The following is a 19,818-nucleotide window of genomic DNA, read 5'->3' as shown; positions in this document are numbered from 1 at the left end:
TTATCCGTATGGTTGCCGTATCAATATACCGACATTCTGTCCGTACACAGTGTCCCTCGTTTGCCAATTTAGGTCATTAGGCATGAAAACGGGAGGAACACCCCAAAACGAAGGTAAGGCTATGGTAAGGCATATAAACGGGCAAAACATTTTCAAATGCCTCGAAACGGAGGTAAGGCTATAGTAAGGCATAAAACCGGGGGGAAATTTTTAAACAGCTCAAAATGGAGGAAAGGTAATAATGAGGCATAAAAACGGGCGAAAAAAATTTAAACACCCCAACTGGGAGGAAGAGCTTTAATAAGGCATGAAAACGGGAGGAAAATATTCAAACACCCCAAAACGGAGGAAAGGCTATAGTAAGGCATAAAAAAGTCAAGAAAGTTGCAAACGCCCCAAAACGGAGGAAAGGCTATCGTAAGGCATAAAAACGGGAGGAAAATATTCAAACGCCTCAAAACGAAAGAAAAGGCTATAGTAAGGCATAAAAAAGTCAAAAAAAAATTTAACACCCCAAAACAGAGGTAAGGTTATAACAAGGCAAAAAAACGGGCGAAAAAATTTGAAACGCCCCAGGAAAGGCAATAATGAGGCATAAAAAAGGCGAAAAAAATTTAAATGCCTCAAAATGGAGGAAAGGCTATAGAAAGGCATAAAAAATATTGAAAAATTTTAAAACGCCTCAAAATGAAGAAAAGGCTATAGTAAGGCGTAAAAACGGGCGAAAAAACTTTAAACACCCCAAAACGAAGGTAAGGCTATAGTAAGGCATAAAAACAGGTGAAAAAATTAAAACGCCTCAAAATGGAGGAAAAAAATAATAAGGCGTAAAAACGGGTGAAAAATTTTTAACCGACCCCAAAACAGAGGATTTGCTATAATAAGGCGCAAAAACAGGAGAGAAAAATTCAACCGCCTCAAAACAGAGGAAAGGCTATAGTAAGGCATTGAAAAACGGGCAAAAACAATGTAAACGCCGCAAAACAAAAGAAAGGCTATAGGAAGGCATAAAAACAGGAGGAAAATATTCAAACGTCTCAAAACGAAAGAAAAGGCTATAGTAAGGCATAAAAAAGTCAAAAAAAAATTTAACACCCCAAAACAGAGGTAAGGTTATAGTAAGGCATAAAAACGGGCGAAATTTTTTTAAACATCTCAAAACGGAGAAAAGGCTATGGTAAGGCATGAAAACGAACGAAAAAATTTGGAACGCCTCGAAACGGAGGTAAGGATATAGTAAGGCATAAAACCAGGGGGAAATTTTCAAATGCCTCAAAATGGAGTAAAGGTAATAATGAGGCATAAAAACGGGCGAAAAAAATTTAAACACCCCAACTGGGAGGAAAGGCCAGTTGGGCCAGTTTTATGCCTTTAATAAGGCATAAAAAAGGCATAGAAGTGGGCAAAAAAATTTCAAACGCCTCGAAACGGAGGTAAGGCTATAGTAAGGCATTAAACCGGGGGGGGAAATTTTCAAACGCCTCAAAATGGAGTAAAGGTAATAATGAAGCATAAAAACGGGCGAAAAAATTTTTAACACCCCAACTGGGAGGAAAGGCTTTAATAAGCATAAAAAAGGCGAAAAATTTTAAACGCCCCAAAACGGAGAAAAGGCTATAGTAAGGCATAAAAACGGGCGAAAAAATTTTAAACGCCCCAAAATGGAGAAAAAGCTATGGTAAGGCATAAAAACGGGTGAAAAAATTAAAAAGCCTCAAAACGAAGGAAAGGCTATAGTAAGGCATGAAAACAAGAGGAAAATATTCAAACACCCCAAAACAGAGGTAAGGCTAAAAAAAGTCAAGAAAGTTGCAAACGCCCCAAAACGAAGGAAAGGCTATGGTAAGGCATAAAACCGGGCGGAAAAAATTCAAACGCCCAGGAGATGCGATAATAAAACATAAAACAGGCAAAAAAAATTTAAACGCCTCAAAATGGAGGAAAGGCTATAGTAAGGCATAAAAAAAATAGAAAAATTTTAAAACGCCCCAAAACGGAGGAAAGGCTATAGTAAGAAGTAAAAACAGGCGAAAAAAATTCAACCGCCTCAAAACAGAGGAAAGGCTATAGTAAGGCATGAAAACGGGAGGAAAATATTCAAACACCCCAAAACGGAGGTAAGGCTATAGTAAGACATAAAAAAGTCGAGAAAGTTGCAGATGCCCCAAAACAGAGGAAAGGCTATGATAAGGCATAAAAACGGGTGAAAAAATTAAAACACCCCAAAACGGAGGTAAGGATATAGTAAGGCATAAAACTGGGCGAAAAAATTTGAAACGCCCCAGGAAAGGCTATAATAAGGCATAAAAAAGGCAGAAAAAATTTAAATGCCTCAAAATGGAGGAAAGGCGTAAGGCATCAAAAATATAGAAAAATTTTAAAACGCCCCAAAACGGAGGTAAGGCTATAGTAAGGCATAAAAAAGTCAAGAAAGTTGCAAACGCCCCAAAACGAAGGAAGGCTATGGTAAGGCATATAAACGGGCAAAAAAATTTCAAACGCCTCGAAACGGAGGTAAGGCTATAGTAAGGCATAAAACCGGGGGGAAATTTTCAAACGCCTCAAAATGGAGTAAAGGTAATAATGAGGCATAAAAACGGGCGAAAAAATTTTAAACACCCCAACTGGGAGGAAAGGCTATTTAAGGCATAAAAAAGGCGAAAAATTTTAAACGCCCCAAAATGAAAAAAAGGTAATGGTAAGGCATAAAAAAGGGCGAAAAATGTTTAAACACCCCAAAACGGAGGTATGGCTATAGTAAGGCGGAAAAACGGGCGGAAAAAATTTAACCGCTTCAAAACAGAGGAAAGAGTATAGTAAGGCATAAAAACGGGCGTAAACATTTTAAACGCCCCAAAAAGAAGGTAAGGCTATAGTAAGGCATAAAAACAAGTGAAAAAATTAAAACGCCTCAAAACGGAGGAAAAATATAATGAGGCATAAAAACGGGTGAAAAATGTTTAAACGCCCCAAAACGGAGGAAAGGCATAAAAAAGTCGAGAAAGTTGCAAACACCCCAAAACAGAGGAAAGGCCATAGTAAGGCATAAAAACAGGAGGAAAATATTCAAACGCCTCAAAACGAAAGAGAAGGCTATAGTAAGGCATAAAAAAGTCAAAAAAAATGTTAACACCCCAAAACAGAGGTAAGGTTATAGTAAGGCATAAAAACGGCCGAAAAAATTTTAAACGCCTCAAAACTGAGGTAAGACTATAGTAAGGCATAAAAACGGGCGAAAAAAGTTTAAACGCCCCAAAACGGAGGAAAGGCTATAGTAAGGTGTAAAAATGGGAGGAAAATGTTCAAATGCCTCAAAATGAAAGAAAAGGCTATAGTAAGGCAAAAAAGAAGTCGAAAAAATTTTAAACACCCCAAAACGGAGGTAAGGCTATAGTAAGGCATAAACACGGGCGAAAAACATTTAAACGCCGCAAAACAGAGGAACGCCTATAGTAAGGCATAAAAAAGTCGAGAAAGTTGCAAACGCTCCAAAACGGAGGAAAGGCTATGGTAAGACATAAACATGGGCGAAAAAATTTCAAACACCTCGAAACGGAGGTAAGGCTACAGTAAGGCATAAAACCGGGTGGAAAAATTTCAAATGCCTCAAAATGGAGGAAAGGTAATAATAAAGCATAAAAACGGGCGAAACATTTTTAAACGCCCCAACTGGGAGGAAAGGCTATAATAAGGCATAAAAACAGGTGAAAAAATTAAAACGTCTGAAAACAAAACGAAAGGCTATAATAAGGCATAAAAAGAAGTAAAAAAAAAAAAAAATTGAATGCCCCAAAACGAAGGAAAGGCTATAGTAAGGCATGAAAATAGGAGGAAAATATTCAAACGCCTCAAAATGAAAGAAAAGGCTATACGACTAAGTCTAAACCTAACCGTAAACCTAACTCTAACCCGAACACTAGAAATTATTACGATATAGGGTTATAACCTAAACCTAACCCCTAACCCTAAGACGCTACGTACGTGTACTTCAGTAAACGTATAAACACCACTGGGGCTTGTCCATACGGCTACCATACGAATAGACACTTTCATAAACAAAATAAATGAAGAAAAAGACTGCCTGGAAAAAAGTTTAACTGTCCGTTCATGTGCAACGTTACATATTATCCTAACTTCAATATTCAAACATGTGAACAGGAAAGTAACACTAAAAGTTATCTTATTCAGAAGTACAAAACACTGAGGGCCATATCAATCGATTTACAACCCGGTTCGATTGTCAATTGCATGTCCGGGCCAGACTTTGGACATACATGTGCTAAAGTGTGTGTTAAGTGGGACTGAAGAAGTTGTTTTGAACAAAGCCAACACTTCACCGCTTAGAGGAGCTGCACTGGGCTCATTAAGACATTCCCAGTATAAGATGTTTATAAACAGGCTCTTGTTCATTCCTAGTGATGGATGGATTCACCCTATCACTGAGGCTCTTCCAACTCCCATCCTGCCACTGTTTCACAACCACACACTTAGTCAATCTCTGTTACATGCCTTCCTTAGTGGGTGGGCGCTTTCGACCATTAGCGTGTGTGTGTGTGTGATTGGGAAAACATTGGCTACTCAGCTGAGAGGACAGCGATAATCTGTTAATGAAGAAAAACAAGAGTGGCTGGAAGGCCTCCTGGGAGCAGGTCAAACACAAGGCGCTGCAACGGTCGCTGAGGGAGAACACGAGGGCAGGAGCAGAGCTCGACCTCCACTGGACACCAAACCACGTGGGAGGAGAGGAACAGTGACATTCATCTCTTTTTCTCTCTAGAAGGAAACTACAACTATATTTAGAGCACAAGATAAACAGCAGCCAAGCCATGCTTAATATGTGTCCTGTTTTACAAAAGCAAAACTAAAACACACACACACACACACACACATACACTACACCAGAGATGAGCAATCTGATCTTTAATATGGGAAATAACAATGCATTTGTGTTTTAATTGTAATTTTGTGTTTCTCTGTTATTTTTGTGTATGTTTGTTGTTGTTTTATATATTTTTTGCTCATTTTGTGTTTGTTTTATGTGTATTTTAGTTGTGTTTCTGGGTTTTGAATTCATTTTCTGCATTTTTGTGTTTGTTTTGTGTGTTTGAGTCATTGCGTTTTGTTTTTGGAGTCATTGTGTGCGTTTGTTGTCGCTTTGTACATTTCTTGCTCATTTTGTGCGGTTTTGGAGTGTTTCTGTTATTTATGTGTATATTTGTAGTTGTCTTGTATTTCGGGGTTTATTTTTGCCGTCTTTTTTTGTTTTGGGTTCATTTTGTGTATTTTTGTGTTTGTTTTATTTGTTTCTCGGGTCATTGTGTGTGTATTTGTTTTCCCTTTATAAAGTGCCACCATTTTTTGTGTATATTTGTAGTTGTGTGTTTTTGGGAATGATTTAGTGTATTTTTATGTCATTTTGGAAAGACATAAAAGAGTGTCACCATAAACCTCATCAGCAGAGGGAAACAGCTCCTAAATGGACTTCATTCACCCCCCTTTACGCTGGACCTCTATCAGTTTGAACTTTGGACATTGAATCAGAGTACACACAATCTGGAGTATGCAGATTAGTCCAATGACTCAGATTTGAAATTAAAGTGTCTATTTGTATGGTTGCCATACGGACAACCCCTGGTGCTTTTGGTATGGTTACCAAAGTACAAGTACGTAGCGTTTTATCAATCAATCAATCAATCAATCTTTATTTGTATAGCGCCAAATCATAACCAATGGTATCTCAAGACACTTTACAGTAGAGCAGTCTTAGGGACGGACTCTTCATTTTATGGATACACACATATGCATATATACGTATATACACATACATATGTATCCCACACCCAACATGAATTCATCATGGCGGCAAGGAAAACCTTCTGTTAAGCAGCAGGAACCTTGTGTGGATCCCATTCCTATGATGAACAGCCATCCACGTTATGCTGTGTTGGGTGTGTGCAGAGAAAAGGGTGGAGACAGAGCCGCTGAGTCTCTGTAACTCCACACTGAGGATCCCACGGACCTGCAAGCCAAAAGCCAGAAGGAGTACAGGAGCAAACACACAAGGGAAGAAGCAGACATAGAGGGAGTGTTAGAGAGAGGAATGGGACCCTCTCCGGTCCCTCTCTAACCTAAATGACCTCTCTCTTAACGCCCTCTCCAACCTCTCTCCAACCGAGCATGCCAGACCCCCCCCCCCGGCAGTCTATGCCTATTGCATCTTAATTATGAGCTATGAGCTGGTTCCTAACTAAAAGCTTTATCAAAGAGGAATGTTTTGAGCCTAACCTTAAAGGTAGAGAGGGTGTCTGCCCCCCGAACCGTGGTTGGTAGATGGTTCCAGAGAAGTGGGGCCTGATAACTGAAAGCTCTTCCTCCTATACTACTTTTAGAGACAAATGGAACAACGAGTAGTCCAGCATTTTGAGAGCGTAGTGTTCTGGGGGGATTGTATGGCACTACAAGCTCCTTGAGATAGACTGGTGCCTGTCCATTTAGGGCTTTATAAGTGAGAAGAAGAATCTTGAATTCTATTCTATATTTTATGGGAAGCCAATGCAGAGAGGCTAATACAGGAGTAATGTGATCTCTTCTCCTAGTTTTAGTCAGTACACGTGCTGCAGCATTTTGAACCAGCTGAAGTGTCTTAAGCGACTTGCTCGGGCAGCCTGCTAAAAGAGAATTACAATAATCCAGTCTAGAGGTAACAAAAGCATGGACTAGTTTTTCGGCGTCGCCCTGAGACAGGATAGATCTGATTTTAGCAATGTTACGGAGATGAAAGAAGGCAGTTCTTGAAGTTTGTTTTATGTGAGAGTTGAAGGATAAGTCCTGATCAAATAGAACCCCAAGGTTTCTAACAGTTGTGCTTTGTGCCAGAGTAATGCCATCTAGGGCAGTTAGGCTAGCATAGGTTTCTCTAAGGTGTCGTGGGCCCAGTACAATGACCTCAGTCTTGTCTGAGTTGAGAAGAAGAAAATTTTGGTCCATCCAGGCCCTAATGTCCTTTAGACAGGCCTCAAGTTTAGATAGCTGATTTGTCTCACCTGGCTTCATTGATACATACAGTTGGGTATCATCAGCATAGCAGTGGAAGTTAACAGAGTATTTTCTCATAACATTACCAAGGGGGATCATATAGATACAGAAGAGGATTGGACCTAGCACAGAGCCCTGAGGAACCCCGTAGCTTACTTTAGTGTACACAGAAGACTTATTATTCACGTGTACAAACTGGTACCTATCAGATAGGTAGGACTTAAACCAGTTTAGGGCAGTCCCTGTGATTCCAAGTAATTTCTCTAATCTCTCTAGTAGAATATAGTGATCTATAGTGTCAAAAGCTGCACTAAGATCTAATAAAACCAGCACTGAGAGTCGTCCTTCATCTGAAGCCCAGAGTAGATCATTATTTACTTTAACTAAAGCAGTCTCTGTGCTGTGTTGAGCTCTAAAACCTGACTGGAAGTCCTCGAACAGGCTGTTGTTTTGAAGAAATTCACAGAGCTGAGCTGCCACAACTTTCTCAAGAATCTTTGAAATAAAAGGAAGATTAGATATTTTTAGGGGTTAGGGATTAGGATTAAGGTTTAGGGTTAGGTTATAACCCAATATTGCAATATTTTTTAGGGTTAGGCTTAGGTTTAGGTTTAGGGTTTAGGGTAAGATTTAGTTAGTCACATGACCTAAACTGGCCAATGACTGACCTATTACATGGCCTAAACTGGCCAAATAAATATTGATACAGCAACCGTACGGATAGCCACTGCCATTTGTAATTGGATTCCGAGGTAGGCCAGATTCAGCCCAAGGTCCTTAAATTGAACACGCCTGATATAAACTCACATAACTGCCTGAAAATAAAGGTTAACCCCCTTTTATCCCATTATAATAAACACATTAGCTTTTATTCAACCATTCTCTATTCATTCAGGCAAACTCTCTGTAATACATGATTGTAGCCAACAGGTAGAGACACACTGGCTATGTGTTGGGTTATGACAGCCATAGACATTATCATGTTATTGTAAGTGTAAGTGTTACAATATTGTATAACAGACAACTGTGAACAACTGTGGTCCTCAACATAAATGTACAAAACAGCAAAAAATACACAGAATTCCCTCCCAAACACAATAGTGGTGTGTTTTATAAAACTACGAGAAAAACACACAAAAATAACAGAACAATATACAAAATGATAATGGAAAAAAGACAAAAAAAAATGCCTCCACATACAAAAGTACTGAAAAATTCTCAAAATTACAACCAAAATAAGCAAAAACATACAAAAAAAAACATGAAATGAGAAAAAAATGTACAACATAGCTCCAAAAATACAGGAAACTGTAAAAATACAGATGAAACTGTGTTACAATATTGTGTATTTGTGGGTCAAAGTTCACACATTAGCAAGCAGAGTGCAGGAAAAAAGAAAGAAAGGAAAACCTAAGCCACAAGGGGAAAAAAAATGAAAGTAGGTGTGTCCTGCTGGCTGAAACATGGCAGATTCCGATATCAGTGCTAATCATACATACTTTTATTACGGTATTTATTTCGTATTGTGGAATGTTAGAAAAGAAATGATCAAGTGATATTACTCAGTAGGTATTAGAAAAACTGACCTATTTATTATAAACCAATTGGTTACATGCATTTTATCCTGAATATTCAACAATTGAATAAAACAAAAAAAATTAAAAGACCCTTAAAAAGAACTTAAATCCAATAAAAACAGAATATGTATTGTAGATTTTAGATAAAGGCTGATGTATTTTCTACAGGTTTGAATAGAAGAGCAGGCCTCCAGTATGAGCAGTTTTATTGTGTGTAAATATGAAATAGTCAGTTAAATGTAGCTCTAAACACTGGTGTTTTTGTTTTTCCCACAGGTTTTTAGGTTTTATCACATCTCTTTTTTTCTTAATGTAAAAATCGTGTTCTTTTCTGTTAACCTCTAAACAATAAGCTTTACTTTTCTGGGCTAATAAACTCTTTGCATCTCACAATAACCAGTTATTCTCACAGAAAATGCATTACAATGTAAAAGTGATTTAATTACACACCAAAAAAGTGATTGGATTTAGTTTAAAAAACTTAAGGTCACTTTGACTTGAAGGTGGGATTCGAACCCGTGTTGCACCCAAACCCCAAAAGGTTTAAAAAAGCTTAACTTTATTTAAACATTTTCAAAACCAAACATCAATAGAATGAAAGAGAATGGGTCATTTTTACCCACTGTAAAAATGAGTTTACGTTAATGTTTACTGAGATCAATTAATTTGATGGACTTTAATCACATCTAATTACAGTAATCTAAGTCAACATTAATTAGTTGTTTTTTCATGACAAGTTTTTTTGAGTGAAGCCAGCATTTCCATTGGCATTAATAAACGCATATTATCATTCAACACAAAACAATAAAACTGACAATTCATGATTCCATCATTCATTTATTTTAAGGTCACTGACCCACTGAATACAATCAAGTACACATTTATACAAAATATAAAACTTTTGCTTTAAAATGTGCAAATTAAAGAGAATAAAATATGGAAATAAAAGCAGCGGTTACTTGGATGTGACTCATCACCAGTGCACAATTAAATAAAAACCAAGTATAAACTAAAAATGTAAAACACAGTTTCTGATATCATGGCACGAGATCAAATCAATCAAAAATACATTAAAGACAAATATTACTTCTCAAAGATGTGACACGTGTGTGTGTGTGTGTGAGCAGCATGTTCATCAGCTTTCTCAGTATCACAGGCCTTTCCCAGAACTCTGTGTGTGTGTGTCTGACATCCGCACGTTGTCTAACATCATTGTGACAGTCCATGCACATGTCCGACACCTGAGCGCTGCAACCGTCCCTTTAAGAAAGTTCACATTAAAAGCTCCGACCATTTAAATACAGTACCTCTGAAGCATGGAATCAGATTCATTTGTAAACATAAAAAACAAAGGCAATAAAATAAAGGAATTGATCTGTGATCTGCACTGAGAGGAGGTGCTGCTTGCTCTCGTGTTCCCGCTGTGCAGCTTCAGCCTCGGATTAGTGGCGTCGTCTCGCTGGTCTGCTCGTGTGACTTGCGGTAAATGATGAACTGGACGGAGATCTGAACAGGCCTGCTCAGGAAAAGCATAAAAACGCTGAAAAAGAACAATACAGTGCTCAACAGTAGATTTTTATATCAAACATAAATGCTGCTCATTGTGCACAAAACAGAGATCATCATTGAATTTTGAAAAGTCTGTGTCTGTGGTTGAGAACGGAAAGTTGTTATAGAGCATGAATGTGATGTTATTACTAGGGATGTAACGATTCACTCAACTCCCGATACGATTCGAATTACGATACTGGGTTCACGATACGATTCTCTCACGATTCATTTTACAAAATGGGACTGTACTTAAATGACTGAAAAATATTCCTTTATTTGTTTGGGGGGGAAAAAACTAGAAAATACTACTATTTTCCTTTTATTTTTCATTGTCAAAAGAATCCCTTGATGAACTATTCAAACAATGCAATTTAACTAAAAATAAATCTTGAATGAAATAAATAAAGGAATAATACAAATGAAGAAGCCTATTCATTTAAATTCTGGTTCCATAGTAAACAATACAAAACTGCATAACAGTTTTTTTTCTTTTTTTTTTAAAGTGCAACTGAAAATGTATTTTGTGACTTAACAATTGGACCTTAAAAAAAAAAACAAAAACAGTCTGCACTATATTTGCGTCAGATATTTGTTTGAACCAGCAGAGGGCGATGCTAACCCAGTGCTCGGTTGGCATGCAGCTAAGTGCAGTGAAGAAGAGATGCTATGCTAGCAGACAGAGTTAATAGAAAAATGTGACTTTTACAGATATTCACTTAATATTACAGACATTCTTTTGGTGCTAAAGGGGTAATGAATCATTTATGAATATGTTTAAGAGTAGAAGGCGGCCAGAAAGAAAGTATTAGCAGATTTCGCCCGCCGCCATGACTGCTGGTTAAAAAAAGTACTGCGATTCAATTTTCACAGCATCGATGTGAACCTTGATACCTATGAATCGATTTTTAACTGCCTTACGATTAATCGTTACATCCCTAGTTATTACCCATAGTTCAACTCTACTAGTTTACATTAGAAGCATACTAAACTAGTGAAGTGTCCCGAGTCGTACTAGTAAGATTCTACGGTCACATTAACATCTTTTGAATGTTTGTTTTTTTCTTCTCTTCTTCTACTTCTTTTTTCTGTTATTGAAAATAAATGAATGAATGAATGAAAAAAGAGAGTAAAAAAGAAGAAACAAAAAAGAGAAAGAAGAAAAAAGAGAAAAAAGGAAAAAAATGGAAAAAAGGAAACAAAAAAAAAAAATAACTAAATAAATGAGTAAAATAAATAAAACAATTAAATTAAATTAAATTGAATTAAAATTAAAAAAATAAATATTTTGACTGTAAGTGATCCCTGGAGCCCCCCACACTCCTGCCAGTATTTAGAGCTTTGTTATTGGATGTTATGTGCGTGTACAGAGCTCTGATGATCTGACCGCAATTACTTGTCTAAAATGTAGCGTGTGTGTGTGAAGTGGGAGAGAGCTGAGGCCCAGCAGCTCGGCTCTGCTTTCAAAGGATACGATGAGGTCGAAGGTGAGAGTTCCCAGGCTGCCGATGAGCCAGGGCAGGTGATGGATCAGGTAGCTGCCTTCAGCCTGGTCCTTGTCGGGCTCCTTCAGCAGCACACTCAGACCGTACGTAGTGTTTCCCAGTATAACCAGTGCAAACAGAAAGTAGGAGACTCCCTCTGTGGATTTCCTCTTAAACTGAGTGGAGACAAAATCAAGCGGGGAATTTAAAAAATGAGTAAAACAAACCAACGAAGGTTCAGTGACAGCATTAGCATGAGCCTGAAGTATAATCCAGTGTATACTGTATAATAATAAATGCTGATACTTACATTGGTGTACATCTGTGGAAGTCTAGAAAAGAGGTAGAGCACCGAGGAAATGGAGCCGATGCAGAAACCAATGATCTCTCTTTCAGTGAAAGCCTGAAGGAACAAAGACAAAACATCATAAACACATTATTTATTCATTACGTACTGCATAATGATTTTGGAAAAAATCCAAACCTCTGTGACCCAATGTGAACTTTTGGATAAATATTTTGTGAACCGACGAGACTAAAATGTACATTTTTAGAAGTTCATTGAGAACATGATAGCAACAGTCAAGCACTTCCTGTGATTAATGGAACAATTAATTCTACCGTCTACCATTAAGTCCCGCCCATCAGTTTATGCCTTAAAACTCAAACACTCAAGGCTTATGCAGCAGGTCATCGACCCAAAACATGTCGGCAAACCCATCTCTGAATGGCTAATAAATCATAATAATTAAGGTTTTAAAGTGAAAAAGTCAAAAAATGGACATAAACCCAAATGAGATGTTGTGATGTGACCTTAAACAGGCAGTTTATGCTAGAAAATCCTCAAATAAATCTATTCTGTGAAGAAGAGTGGCTAAAATTCCTCCGCAGTGTTTGATTTCAGTTATTTATGCCATTGGGGGCACCATAGTTATTAGGTTCAGCAGGCAATTACTTTTTCATATTATATCAAATAAGTTTGTATTTTATTTTCTCTGAACAAATAAAATCATAATTTAACTTGGGTTTTCTTTCTCAGATTTTAAAATGAGTTGAATGATCTGAAACATCTAAGCATGATGAATATGCAAAAAAGATACAAATCAGGAATCAGGAAGAGGGCAAATACTTTCTCATAGCACTGTATAATAAAAAATATTATTATTATTATTATTACTATAATTTTTGAAACTGTATAAACTAGACCAGTGGTTCTCAAACATTTTTGGCTCTAGTAACCCTTTCTCTTATTTCTGAATGCAAGTACCCCCTTATGTCAGACTTCATTCCGTGAAAAAACAACTACAGAGCATAATGATTGAATGAATGAGTGATAAAACACATTTTAAAGAATGTCATTTTGTAAATAGGTGGAATGAAACAGTATTTAGTGACTCCTGAATAGATTTATTTCTATAGTTTTTACTATTTCTGGTCATCTCCCTCCTGATGTGGGACAAAGACTGACCCTTGTATTTTCAGTTCATGTTCTTTTTATTTCTACTTTCATTTTTTCTTTGTCTGCACATGCTGTCAAAGGTCAAAACTGCAAGAAGATCAATCTTTTTAAGACAGAAATGCATGTTTTGCAATTAAATAAATGCATTCATTTTATTGCATAATCGTGACCATCACCAGCCCTCCCTAAGGAAGGGCAAGAAACACTTTATTATAGGGAAGATGTAAAAAGAGAGGGCAGTGTTACACCTAGGTGAGGGGGAAGGGAACAGGGAAGAGGAAGTGAGGGTTCAGTTCATATTCTAATCAAAATAATTTCTATAATCATTGTTTTGCTGTTTGTTTTATTAATCAGTGCATTTCTCTCTTATTTTGTGCGTTTTTGTTGTCATTTTTGTGTGTTGTTGGTAGTATTTAAATTATTCCCTATCAGTGTGTGTTTTTGGCATTGTTTGTTGTTTATTGTGTCGTTTTGTATGTTTCTCTGTTAATTTTGTGTATTTTGTTGTGATGTTGTGTATTTTTCTCTCATTTAGTGTGTCTTTGTTGCAGGAAATGGTAAAAGTATTTTTCTCTCGTAATGTGTGTTTCTGGTGTCATTTTGTGTATTTTATTGTTGTTTGTCTATTCTTTTCCATATTCAGTATATTTTTCTCTTATTTTGAGTGTTTTTGTTGTAGTTTTGTCAGTTGCTGATAATATTCTGTATGATTATCATTTTTTACTAAAAATAAGCATAAAACCCCATATTTTTAATGTTTTTATTTATTAAAATTTCCTCTCTCTCATTCAGGAACCCTCTGAGGTGCCATTGCGTACCCCTAGGGGTACACATACCCCCATTTGAGAAACACTAAACTACACTAAACAGATATAAGCAGGTCAATGTGATGTGACAAAAACCTGAATGCATGTGGGAAAACTTGTGATGGGCTATGAACTGATTGATGCTAAAATGCGTTTTGCTCACCTTGATGGCATTGTTTGCTGAGACTGAAAGCAACGAGCGACCCCTGACTCCTCCCATCATCCCCTCCTGTTGGGAGCCTTGGCTCGGGAGCTGCACAAAACCTGTGGTGATGCCCAGGACGCAGAGCACAGCCCCCAAATGTAAAACCCCCTGTCCTGGGAAAAAAAAGGCATAACACCTGGGGTGAACATCAACTTCTCACGTCATCTCCTCAAACAAAGCAGTGGGTCAAAGAGCAACGACGAAGAAACAGTCAATAAATGAAGACGTACTGACATAATGAAGGGATTATTATTGTGGACAAGCAGGGGGTTATTGTTCCTCACATTAAGGAAAGATAAAAGGCAAAGGTGTCAGACAAACGTGATCAGATAAGATGAAAACTACTATGACAAGTTATCAGGCAGAAATGAGGGAACAGCTTAGAACTTAGAAATCAGTTAAAGAACATTAGTCTTTACATACATCTCTAGAAACTAAATAAAGAGCCAACACTCACTTTCTGCTGCTCTGTTCCTTAACTTGTAATACATGTACAAGGCCAACATCAGCAGGTCAGCGATCACGTAGTAGATCGCTGTGTATTTCTGTGTGAGAAGCAGAACGATTACAGTCGGTTTTATTCTCTCACTTAAAATAAACTATTTCACTTGAGGAAAAGTTGACAGAAGAAGGAAACACATAGTCTGCACTCGGGGTGGGAACCTCACGATACGATAGAAGGGCTCACGATAACGATTATCTCACGATATGACGATACTGCAATTATCGATATATTGATCAGAAATCAATCTAAGATAATCTATGACACAACGAGAAAAAAAAGTTTATGTGAAAAAATACAATTTTTATTTTATATCTCTGAAAGACAATAAATTGAAAAAGTGTCCTATGAACAGTGACACTATTTTAGTGAAACATTTCTGTAAATAAGAGACATACTAATGTAAACAAATAACTATCTACAATAGTGCTTTCTGTAAACAAAAAATAGGGTCTTTCTTACCAGTGACACCATTATAGTGCAATATTCCAGTAAATTATATATTGGTTCCTTCAACAAACAGTGACAAATTTTCTGTGAAGACGTACCTGCACATTTTGGTGAAAAAGCAGAAAAAGCTAAAAAAAAAAAAATCGATACTTAGCGGGAGCATATCGATAATCGGTCGTGTGGTAAAATATCGCGATATATCGCCATATCAAGATATCGTCACACTCCTAGTCTGCACATTTGGCTAAAAAAATTCCATTAATATAATTGGTGTTTGTCTATTAAACACATGCACAGATTGAGTGATATAAATCACCTGAAGTGGAAGCTGGTCAGCCAAAAAGGAGCCTATCAAGTTACAGGAGTCACCCCCGAGCCACAGCAGCAGGAACCAAATGGAGAGGGCGCTGTCCATGTTCCCTGTTTTGCACGAGCTGTAGTACTGCCTGCAAGACGGAGAAAACTCCCACAATCAGCAAATAAACACAAGAACAGCACAATTAATGACAAAAGGCTGCTGAGAATACCCAAGGCTGATGTAGGGTAAGTTATTAATCATAAGCTCGCTAATAGCAGGTGCTTTGAACAGCTGACTAGGATATTTGAACATTTACTTCTCAGTCATTTGGGGATACAATTTTCTATTCTGCGAAGAACAGACATGTCATTGTGTTGCTTACGTTCATTTTCATTTCAAATTTAAGTAAGATTATCATGTTATTTACGCATACTTTAATTTTGTTCCACCTGTGAGAAGGTTCCAAAAAGCATGTATTTCAGCATGAGAATTCAGAGAGAGAGAGATACACATTTTTGAAGTTTTGACAAAGATGAGAGATATGGATTTTTGAAATTGAACATAAAACTGTGCTATGAATGATAATCACATTTATGTAATTATCTGAATAATATCCACTGTTATCCAGGAAGTTCATTATTATTTGTGCCATAGTATATAGTCATCTTAAAGATGTAAATTCTTGTTTTAATCAGAAATAAAATGGGTTAAAAGTGACAAAAAAAGATGGTGGTGAAATGGGAGTTTAAAAACCACAGAAAATGATTAAAAGTTACAAATTAGAGTGGCCAAAAAAAAAGACAGAAAAAGTGGTAAAAAGGGTTCAAAATGTCAATAGTGGAACAATTAGTTTAAATTGGCAAATAATGGGCATGACAAATCATGAATGTAGTTAAAAGTGGCCAAAAATAAGTATATAGTGTAAAGAGGTTAAAAGGGACAAAAATTGGTCAACATACAGTATGCGACATTAGGTGGAAAGGAAGGTTTTATAAGCATCGAAAATGTCTTGAAAGTGGAAAAAATGTGCAGAAAAGGCATTTAAATTTGATGGGGAAGTGGCAGAAATGGGAGTAATGTAGCAAAAATGCATTAAAAGGAGCAAAAATGTGGCTTGAAAAAGTGATGAAAATAGGTTATAATATGGCAAGTTTGGTGTAGTTGCAAAAAAAGTGTAAAAATAAGCAAAAATTGGCTCAAAGGTAGTAAAATTGGATTTTCAAAACCACCAGAAATTGGTTAAAAGTTGCAAATTAAAGTGGCCAAAAACAGACAGGGTTCAAAGTGTCAATATTGGCCTAAAAGTGGCAGAAAAGCCGAAAATGTCGGTCTGAAAAAATTTACAGGAAAGGCATTAAAACTGGAAGTCTATTGATACAGAAACTAATCAATAGCCCCAGAAACTATAGGTACGTTTAAGTCTAAGGCGCCTGACTCAAGTATTCTTCCTTCCGTTTCTGTGGGTTCAAATCCTACCTTTAAAAACACATATACAAAAACAAACATTTCAGGGTATTTCCTGGGTTAGAGCTAAAATAAAAGGGCTAGCGGGGTAGCTAAAAACAATTTTGAGCTAAAATAAAACTTTAAGTCACTTGGTCAGGGCTTTAAATTAACACCCGCCAAATGTGGGTAAAAATTGACTTTGGCAGGTAACACTGTAGCGTTACTAGCCATTTTGGCTGGTGAAGAATGAAACAAACACCACTGCCAAGAAATTTGTAGGTTTTTGTTTGTGTTTAGACTTTAAAACGTAATGTGTATCTGGCAACACTGTTTGTTTTACTAATCCAACATTTCCCATGAACACGTCATGACGTGTCATTCAACAATTGGCTACGTGCTTACGTTAGAAAACAAACAAAAGGATCTGAAATTAAGTAGTAAAATTAGTTAGGAAAAACAAACAAACGTGAAGATAATTATAGGGTAGGGCTGGGCGATATGGCCTTTTATAAATACCGCGATATTTTTAGGCCATGTCACGATACACGATATATATCTCGATATTTTGCATTACCCTTGAATTAACACTTTGATGCACAAAATCACACCAGTATGATGATTCTATATGTCTACATTAAAACATTCTTGATCATACTGCATTAATATATGCCAATTTTAAACTTTCATGCAAAAAAGGGGATATCACAACTAAGTCAAAGTTGACATAACTGTATTTATTAAACAGTGAGTGGCTCAAACATAAAATTGTCAACAGAAAGTGCACGTTCTGTGCAAAATTGTCACAGAGACATTTCAAAACAAGACATTAGTGCAGGATGCAACTCACATGGCATTTCAAAACACAAAATTAAAGTGCACTTTTTGTACATAATGCCACTACAATATTTTAAAACAAATAGTGCCCTTTTGTGCATGTTGTCATTAAGATGACATTTCAAAACAACACTAAATTTAAGTGCACCTTTTGTGCATAATGCCACTAAGATATTTAAAAAAAAAAAAAAAAAAAAAAAAAAAAAGTCCGCGAGTTTAACGGTATGGTCATTTTCAACACCGCACAGACTACAAGCTGCGATATATCGAGTATATTCGATATATCGCCCAGCCCTATTATAGGGTGTTGAAAAACCTGAACTACAACAAAAGGAAGGCTGCTGCCGACACAGGGAAAGATTAAGATGAAAGAGGATCTGAAAAGAAGAAGAAATTGAGGAGTTTTATTACTAAATGGACATCAGGTCATGAGTGGCTGGTATTCAACCATTTGTTCACCTTTAAAATGTGCACTATATACAGTTTGTGGGGAGTGGGATTTGTTTACATTAAGTATGCATGCTAGTAAAACATTTTTTCTCTACAGACTGATTAGTGATTACTTCTATTCTTTCTAACTTCAGTGTTCCAGGGATCCAATTTTCATTTGAGTTAGGTTTGTTTATTAAGTTATGTGACTATACCTTATAAAAAGTTAACTTCTCCGACACACCCAAAGGTCCACATTACACATTGTTACAACATTGTTTTTAAATTAAATGTTTATATTATTACCATTTGAATGTATTTCTGCAATCAACTAAAATAAAAACTATATAAAGAAACATGAATGCTTAAATCTATTCCGTGGTACTCATAATGTAGTTTATTTACACTGAGAAAGAATGTGGCTGGTGGAAAATCTGGTTGACTGGTAACTTTAAGAATCTACTAGCCATGCTGGCTGGTGATCTAAAAAGTTAATTTAAAGCCCTGCATGTGGTGCACCTATCACGTGATCTAAACTGGCCAATGAGGGGTGCTACATATGAATAGACAAGCAGTTTATGGATACGTTTCCATATCAATAGCCACGCCCATTAATATTTGATGGAAAAGGGGCAGAAATGGGAGCAATGTAGCAAAAATGCATTAAAAGGAGCAAAAACATGGCAAGAAAAGGTTGAGAAAATAGGCTAAATTCTGGCAAGTTTGTTGTAGTAGCAAAAAAAGGGTAAAAATAAGCAAAAATGTGTTTAAATAAATATCATTTGTTTCTTGAAGGCCTCTGGCGACCCCCTCCTAGTGTCTCACGACCCCAAATGGGGTCCTGAACCCAAGGTTAAGAACCCATGAATATTAAAGGATGAAGCACTTACGGAAGCGAGGACACCATGAAGCAGAGAATAGACAGAAGGCCCAGGTACACACTGGCCATGTCCCTGGCATCCTGGGCACATTCCTTAAGGACTTCCCACACCCAGTAGGTCCCATTGGGACACGAGGAGTTAAAGTCTCCCTCAGTGGTCCATCCTAAGGAGTTCCTTGTTAAAACACCGTCCTTCCACATATTCTGTGGGACACATGTTCAGTAAACATAATGATCAGCACTAAGGAAGCTAGATTTCACATCATAAGCACAAATATCCAGCTATAGGGGAAGGATGTGGTTCACACACAATCAACACAAATCAACAAACACAAATAAGTTCAAAGGTCACTGCAAACATGAAGCCACTTTAAAAAAAACAACAACCACCTTTTACTTTGTTGGTAATACATCTAAAATATTTCCTACTTTCATACAGTACAGTTAAGAACATTTAACAATTACACACAAACAATAGAATAAAAACCAACAAATAATACCATTTAAAGGTTGACTCTAATTTAAAAAAAAAAAAAACTTATGGTATTACGAAAATGTTTTCACTAAGAGAAACAAGGTAAAAGTAAAAGAAGCTTTTTTGCAACACAAAGGCAACGTAAACAGGCCAAAAAAAACGCCTTTGTATCTAAAACGTTGAGAAATGAGCAGCAAAATGAAGACAAAGATTGTGAATAACAGAGAATAAAGACAAATTAAAGGTTTCTTGCCTTTGTGAGTCCGACACAGTCCGAAAGTGTCCGAAGAACAGCAAAGTGTCTCAGACTGAGCCGCGACCACACGGAAGTAGCTCATAAACAACAGCCCCTACACGGCAGCCCATTGGTCAGAAAACCACTGCTTGCTC

General features: G+C 36.9%; 1 protein-coding gene across 2 annotated transcripts; it reads right to left on the bottom strand.

Annotated features, from left to right (window-relative positions):
* Positions 1-9,462: 9,462 nt before the first annotated feature.
* On the bottom strand, positions 9,463-19,818 carry slc66a1 (solute carrier family 66 member 1). Of its 2 annotated transcripts, XM_028452431.1 has the most exons (8): positions 19,682-19,818; positions 18,964-19,157; positions 15,383-15,512; positions 14,572-14,659; positions 14,073-14,227; positions 11,955-12,047; positions 11,635-11,820; positions 9,463-10,118 (listed from the first exon to the last, which is right to left on the bottom strand). In XM_028452431.1, the coding sequence occupies exons 2-8, from the start codon at positions 19,152-19,154 to the stop codon at positions 10,044-10,046; spliced, it is 918 nt and encodes a 305-aa protein (XP_028308232.1). In that variant the 5' UTR covers positions 19,155-19,157; positions 19,682-19,818; the 3' UTR covers positions 9,463-10,043. The 2 variants fall into 2 exon arrangements, with proteins under 2 accessions (XP_028308232.1, XP_028308231.1); XM_028452430.1 differs by lacking the exon at positions 9,463-10,118 and having other exon boundaries at positions 11,351-11,820.

The sequence above is a fragment of the Gouania willdenowi genome, chromosome 7 (assembly GCF_900634775.1).
Source record: "Gouania willdenowi chromosome 7, fGouWil2.1, whole genome shotgun sequence".
In the NCBI taxonomy this organism is placed as follows: Eukaryota; Metazoa; Chordata; class Actinopteri; order Blenniiformes; family Gobiesocidae; genus Gouania; species Gouania willdenowi.
This window is presented reverse-complemented; position numbering and strand designations above follow the sequence as displayed.

What these genes read in the sequence shown, in the direction of transcription:
- slc66a1 (XM_028452430.1), bottom strand. Translation starts at nt 19,154, where the DNA reads ATGTGGAAGGACGGTGTTTTAACAAGGAACTCCTTAGGATGGACCACT. An exon ending in AAGGAACAGAGCAGCAGAAA is followed by an intron (nt 14,228 to 14,571) that starts GTGAGTGTTGGC and finishes TTTTTTTCCCAG; the next exon opens with GACAGGGGGTTTTACATTTG. An exon ending in TTCCACAGATGTACACCAAT is followed by an intron (nt 11,821 to 11,954) that starts GTAAGTATCAGC and finishes GTCTCCACTCAG; the next exon opens with TTTAAGAGGAAATCCACAGA.